Consider the following 7,494-nt stretch of genomic DNA (forward strand, 5'->3'; position numbering starts at 1 on the left):
CAGCTGTTGTGTTTGTGCATACATTACAAAACGAGATGGCCTGCCCTGGGTGTAGAGATATTGGCAGAGCTCCCGCCTCTGTAACGAGTCAGCAGAGACAGCAGAGGTGGCACTCCACACACACGAGAGGAGAAAGGGCCCCACACAGGCACTCACATGCAAACAAACCACAAAAATTGGCTCACACTCACACACAGAGGCTCAAATGCTGACTCACACACACACACACACACACACACACACACACACACACACACACACACACACACACACACACACACACACACACACACACACACACACACACACACACACACACACACACTTTACCTCTCATACACACAAATTCACACACTTTCATCTGAAACATACTGAAACACACACACTGCTGCCTCTGCATGCATCGCCTGAGAAAGAGGAGCCAAGTTAATACCCTGACAGGAGCCCTAACCTGCATATTTCTTCTCAGTGGCATTGCGTTTGAGCAGTGTTGGGATGCTACAATGACTCACTATCTAATTCAAAGCAGTGCTAGTCTCATCATGTTTTGTTGGGGACTTATCTCTACGTTGTGTCGTGTGGACAAAAGGGCTAGCATGCTCGTGTGTTATCTCCCCCTCTGATGTCAGAACAATGTTAGCAGTTTAACCATCTGTTTGTGGACTTGTTTCCGTGAGTTAGCGAGGGAATTGATACAAATGAATCTTGAGCATTATATCAGCTTTTATCTGCACAGCTACCGCCCCACCCCCACACCAACTGTCTCCACACATCATTTTGATCTGGAGGAAATATTCTCTCAAACTGGTCCTTTGACATCTATTGGGCCAACTGTTTTTTTTTTTTTTACAACTACCGTGTATTTTAATACTGGCCCACCATAGTTATAAAAAATACAATTTCCATTTAGTCTGACACATTGCTCAGCGATTACCCCGCTTGCTTAATGACTCACACAGCATTGGTCATTATAACCCACAGGACGTATTGTCTCCAGCCAAACATGCCTCTGGCTAGCAGCACAGCCTAAGCAATTAGATGAACGCATGAGGAGAGCTTCAACCTTGAATTAGCATCTAGCGCTGATTCCAGCTAGCTCTCATAAAACCCTTATGGAAATTCACATCTATGCTAATCTGGCAGGCCAAGCAAATGTAGTTAGCCGGAGGAGAATTTAAAGCTATTATTTACCCAAAGTGCCTGGCAGGGGGCACTTGCTATGCTATCTGGGTATCTGGATAACCATCAATCTAGTTTATGACCCTGGCTGTCACCACCCTAACCTGGTTTGCGTAGACAGATTCTGATAATGCAGGGCTTTTGACACGTACACATTTGCACTCGCGCGCACACAAATGCATATGTGATGAAATGATGAAATGCCTTTAATGATAATGATGATGATGAAGGTGACTCTCCCTTTCTCCATCAGGTGCTGAACGAGGCAGTAGGGGCCATGATGTACCACACCATCACCTTGACCAGAGAAGACCTGGAGAAATTCAAGGCTCTACGCATCATCATCCGCATCGGCAGCGGCTACGACAACATCGACATCAAGGCGGCCGGAGAGATGGGTAGGAGAAAAAAAGAGAGAGGACAGAGGGATAAGATAAGACTTTATTGATCCCCTAAGGGGACATTTTATTGCAGGGGCCAATACAACATAGGAATAACAACAACAACCCACTCGTCAGCACTGCAGCCAAGACTCTTTGGAATGTAGCCAAACCAAACACTGCTTTTATCATTTTACATAACATGTAATTGGAGTATTATCCCCTAAATACACAGACAAAAGCTGTGAAAACATTGATAAGAAATACTCCCCCACAGACTTAGTTTTGCCCCGGGCATGTCACTTAATTAAAACAAAAAATCCTCAATAAACATTGAAGCCTGGTGTGAAATATGTTGTTTGTTTCATATTTGTGCACTATAATGCAAAAATATGTCATTGCCTTTCCAAGTGTGCAGTTTTTGCATGTTTCTTGGACACTTAGTTGTTCCTTTCATAACCAGCTGTGCATAGGGCTTCTACTTATTTTTGGCCTTCTTCATCCCTCACCCTGTCTTCCCTCTCTCTTTGCCAGGCATCGCGGTGTGTAACATCCCGTCGGCGGCGGTGGAGGAGACAGCAGACTCCACTCTGTGCCACATTCTCAACCTGTACCGGCGGAACACCTGGCTGTACCAGGCTCTCCGGGAGGGCACGCGGGTCCAGAGCGTGGAGCAGATCAGAGAGGTGGCGTCCGGAGCCGCCAGGATCCGAGGAGAAACGCTGGGCCTCATCGGCTTCGGTGAGTCACAGGAGATGTCTGTCTTTAGTAACGCGCACTGTTGTGAGAGTGCTTTGTTCACACACACATCCATTACATTGTGATCCGCTTCTGACACTGGATTCGTGTGTATGTCTACAGGTCGTTCAGGGCAGGCGGTGGCGGTGCGGGCCAAGGTGTTTGGCTTCAACGTGATCTTCTACGACCCGTACCTGCAGGACGGCCTTGAGCGTTCGCTGGGTGTTCAGCGTGTCTACACCCTGCAAGACCTGCTCTACCAGAGTGACTGTGTCTCCCTGCACTGCAACCTGAACGAACACAACCACCACCTCATCAACGACTTCACCATCAAACAGGTGAACACACTCAGGCAACCACACAGACACGCATACACACAATCCTCAAATAGGCCATAACAGTACAGTGGTGCGCACCCAGCCCTCACTGCGTAGTTGTTGATCACCACTGCCACCTGCAGTCAGCTTTTCAAACTGCATTCTGCTATAGGAGTCTGACATCAATGTCCTCTTTGAAATGTGAGGGGCGGTCTCATCAAGGAAGAACCTGGTTAACTTGCTATTTATATATTCAAAGAACTATACCATACGTTTCCCGGAATAACATCAGTATTTTGCTGCCACCAGATCTCAGTGTGCGTGCATTCATGCCTGTGTGCATGTTTGTATTTATACGTGTGTTCGCGTGTGGCTTGTGCCTTTTACAGAGCAGATACAATTGTTCCCTGAATTCAAGCTTTTATCAAGATGAAGGGATGACTTTTATCCAGATGCTCTCATTTCATCTCTGTCGCTCTCTTTTGGTACACAGAGGTTTGCCTTTTTGGATATGAATCTAAGCTTTTAGTATGTGAAGCATAATGCAGTGCACCTTGGGGCTTCATGGTTGAAAGCACCACTGCAGGCACATACTGTAGCAGTGGGCTCCCACATGTGTATTCTACAGGAGAGGGAATGTCACTTGATGTTAGTAAAACAGGTTTACTTTTGTTTTAGATGCGTCAGGGTGCGTTCCTGGTGAACTCTGCGCGGGGAGGTCTGGTGGATGAGAAGGCCTTGGCTCAGGCCCTGAAAGAGGGCAGGATACGAGGGGCCGCCCTGGACGTTCATGAGTCAGAACCCTTCAGGTGAGTGTGTGCATTTATCTGTGTGAATAGATAACTTCATCAACTCCATTATCCAGTTCACCGTAGCCAATCTTTCTCTCTGCCACTGTTGTGTAGTTTTACCCAGGGTCCTCTGAAGGATGCTCCTAACCTGATCTGTACTCCTCACACGGCCTGGTACAGTGAACAGGCCTCACTAGAGATGAGAGAGGCAGCCGCCACAGAGATACGCAGAGCCGTCACTGGTAAACACACACACAGACACGCACACATACATTATATCACACACCTAGAAACTCATTTGGAGCTAATTCTTTACTTGAATGTTTTTGTTTTTCTGATGCAGGCCGTATCCCCGACAGTTTACGAAACTGTGTCAACAAGGAGTTCTTTGTTACCACGGCACCCTGGACAGTGGAGCAGCAGCAGATGCAGCAGCAGATGCACCCTGAACTCAACGGTGCTGCGTACAGGTAAGGAAGCTCAATCACAACCAAACAGACCATTATGCAGGGAACCCCTCTTTTTGGTCAGGTTCACTTCCTCCTGCATATACTATCCACATAAGCAGGACATAAACATTTTTATAAAAAAAGGGGATATTTTCCCAAGTAAAATAAACAGTAAAATAGTCGTTTCCATGCTCAAGTACAAAAAGGTGTCCCCTGTATTCAATCTATGAGAACCTCTTTTCTATTTAACCTTCCTGGTATTTTAGGCTAGGTTTTCCTTAGTGGCATATAGTGGAAATTAAGAGCTATGGGGACACATTGATTACTACCATCCCCTGCTATTATTAATCAGGCAGTCACAGTATTGACCTCTCAGTCTCTCACCTATACCTGCTGTCTCAACTGGACTGAACTACTTCTCTTACACAGCCGAGTCAACCAAACCATGGTACAGGCCATAGCAACTGGGGGAATGCAAGACAAATTATATACCTAATAGAAAACCAGGTAAATACTACCGATGCTGACCCACAGTGATAGGCTCAGGCCCACCTGTGCTGATCAAAGCATAGCTGCTGTTAGTTTTCATGATAGTCTGTGTTTCATTTATTTCTCACCCAATATACCTGCTCTGCCCACCCTCTCATTGCACCCCTTATTTCCTACCCCAAAACCAACAAATGTGGCCAAACCCTGGCATCTTGTACCATACCAAATAATAAAAAATCTATTGAATGTTGGCACATTATGGCAACCATTTGATTGTAAGTACAGTCAGTGTTGTATTCCATATTATTCCCTGCTCAGGAAGTATGAGTATGACTTGGGTTTAATTTTTCCTCTAAACACCCCTTTTCCCCAAACGGTTCACTGTGTCTGTCCCCTGAAATATCCTATCAGGAACTTTTCCTTGACCTGTCATCTCTAGCCCTACAAACCATTCCCTTATGCCTAAATATAACTATATTTTGTTGATATCTGAGTGGTTTAGTAAATCAAGATATATTTCTCTGATACGTTTATCAGTTTCCCAAGAACAACAGATGAGGTCTTGTGGTCGTTTTGAATCCTGAATTGACATGTAAGAGTTGAATCAGTTTTCAGATTTCATGTGATGTCTGTTTTGCACCACACTATGTGTGACTTCACTTGCTTTGATTAGAGTATTCACCACTGAATTTGATCCGTAGCCTCATTTCTAACGTAGCAACTTAAAATGGCCATTTAAAGGCTTATCAGGTTGTTGTAACCTATGAGGTATTGTTATGGTACCATGTGACCTGACCATTGTCTCCCTGGCACAGGTACCCCCCTGGTGTGGTGGGTGTGGCCTCGGGTGGGATCCCTGGGCCGATGGAGGGGATGATGCCTGGGGGGGTGCCCATTGCCCACACCCTGCCCTCTGGTACCCACCCCTCCCAGGCCCCCTCCCCCAACCAACCCTCCAAACAAGGGGAGCCCATGAGACAGCACATGACCGAGCCATAACTCTGCATCCAGGGAGGAAGGAGTTCATATATACAAAACCGACCAACTGACCCACCCGCTCTTAGACCAGCAGACTGATCGTTAGGGTTCACACAGAACACCGGAACCAAGTGGGGACAGTGAATATATTCACAACTGACACTCCAAAGTGGGGACAGTCAAAACTCATGTTCCAAGGATCTGAACTTTTCACTTCTCATTTTCCTTTGTTTTAGTTTGTATTCAGTTTAAGTGTTTACTCTTTTTTTTTTTTTTTGCGTTTGTTGGAAGATTCCTGTGTTCTGGGACAAGTTGTTACCGAGTGCCAGAGTTAAGGCTCGCCCATCTTGACTGACCCACCAATGGGAGAGCTAGCAAGGACAATGACATCATCTGTTACTGCCCCATTCTTAATTTCAGTTCAGTCCACGTGTGTCTGTGTATTTTTCTTTCACCTGTTCTGAGACCACCCTACAAGTGAATATCTGTCTTTCTGTTCTTCAATGTGAAAAAAAATTAATGATTATAAAATTACATATATTTATCAGACAGTAGAAAAAGACAATTGGTGTTGCCAGTGGCATCGGCAGTCTCAATGGGGACCTCTAAACCCTTTCCTAGTCCATCTCTCACCCTGTTGACTGCTGGCTCATGAATTTACAGACAGTAATGTTGGACACATCAGGGTTGCCAGATCTCTTGAGCCTCATGACCAGTACGAGACAAAAACAATAAGCCCAAATTGCCATTCTGAAGAATCAAAACAAAACTCAATTTAAGTGAATATGGGACCTAAAACCCTTATTTGAATTTGTCCATTGTGAACATCTCTCAACCCCTGAGAACACCCAAAGTATTATAGAGAAGATTTTGTTCTGGTAAAACTCCAATGTAGTCATTTAGTTCCTCTAAAGAGCTTCTTCAAAGATCCAGGTTCTGACGCACAGGTGGGAGAGAGACTAGTGTGATAAAGGTTATGATCGCAATTTCAGACAATGTGAAGTTTTAACTATTGATGAATTGCTTTTCATTCCGACTTTGGATTCAGTAATGACATGTGGTGGTCTGCCACTAAAATATTGAAATAAGAAATGGATGCAACGGCAGTTCTAACTGTTAAAAGCACCTCTGCTTTTACCTGGACCTCTACATTATGGATTTGTCACGGGTGTTTGTATACGAGATTGATCTCTTAAAATGTCCTGTTTTTTTCTCACCAAATGGACTTACAAAGTAGCACCAGGCAGATAGGAAAGGGTTTGGAAAGTGAGGTTACCGACTCAGGAATTTTTTTTTGTTGCAGATATTATCTTTTTCCCAAATTCTGTCTGAAAGAAAAAAAAAGTCTGGATGGTTCTGTGTGTTTCCACCTTTTCTTCATTGTGGTATTTTTATAAATCAAACCTGTCTTTTGGTGTTCAAGGTTTTTGCAGAGTCCTGTTAGATTTGTATTGGCTAGTTAAATGTTCTTATAATCATAGTCTAATGTGAACCACCCTTTCTTTGTTTTTGGTTTTCTGTTCTAATGAAAGCCAGTGGGAGCTCTTAGAGGCATCGTGCACTGCACTCTGTGAGCAATAGCAACACCTCTCTAGTGCCCCAAAGTTAGCAAGACAGGGCTGCTAGCAGATTGTCTGGTTTTTAGTGTGAGTATTTGTATTTGTTTCTTGTACAAGGTGAACATATAGCATTCAGTGCAGTTCAAATAAAAAAATGCTGCTCTATCAGGCTCTGTGAAAGGTTTGTGAAATTGGTGTTTGACTTTGCTGCTTATTCATGCATATGAAGTTTAACATTAATGTAGAATTAACATCAGTAGCTAGGTTTCCATCCAATTGGCGACAGATTTTCATGCGAGTATTCTAAAATCCACACAAATATGCGCATTTTCCCACCGAACTGACTTGTTGCTCATAAAAATCAGTGCGTGATGAGTAGTGCACACAAATGTACTTTTTCGCTTATGTTTTCATGTACTGAATAAAAATGTAAAGTTCAATGTGTTTCGCATTTTCAACTCTACCAATAGCTTTGTCACAACTGTTGCGTTAAATACCAAATGTGCCTCCTCTGGTCTGGGCATGTGTGCTCTAGCCCAGGGTCCCCCATTATAATTTAGGATAGTCTACACTTTGTTAAAGGGATGTCAAAGGAGACCATCTATAACCAGATG

General features: G+C 44.2%; 1 protein-coding gene across 6 annotated transcripts in view; it reads left to right on the top strand.

The window, feature by feature from the left end:
- The window catches only part of LOC139562142 (C-terminal-binding protein 2-like), a 95,625-nt gene extending 88,305 nt beyond the window's left edge, over nt 1-7,320 (top strand). For 2 of the 6 annotated variants that reach the window (XM_071379531.1, XM_071379532.1), the window contains 7 exons: nt 1,433-1,577; nt 2,094-2,300; nt 2,421-2,635; nt 3,293-3,423; nt 3,520-3,647; nt 3,749-3,875; nt 5,159-7,320. In XM_071379531.1, coding sequence (XP_071235632.1) covers nt 1,433-1,577; nt 2,094-2,300; nt 2,421-2,635; nt 3,293-3,423; nt 3,520-3,647; nt 3,749-3,875; nt 5,159-5,342 — 1,137 coding nt within the window. In that variant the 3' untranslated portion in view covers nt 5,343-7,320. The other 4 variants (XR_011672310.1, XM_071379535.1, XM_071379534.1 and 1 more) reach the window with 4 other exon arrangements.
- The last annotated feature ends 174 nt before the right edge of the window (nt 7,321-7,494 follow it).

This window comes from Salvelinus alpinus, chromosome 32 (genome assembly GCF_045679555.1).
Source record: "Salvelinus alpinus chromosome 32, SLU_Salpinus.1, whole genome shotgun sequence".
Lineage (NCBI taxonomy): Eukaryota > Metazoa > Chordata > Actinopteri > Salmoniformes > Salmonidae > Salvelinus > Salvelinus alpinus.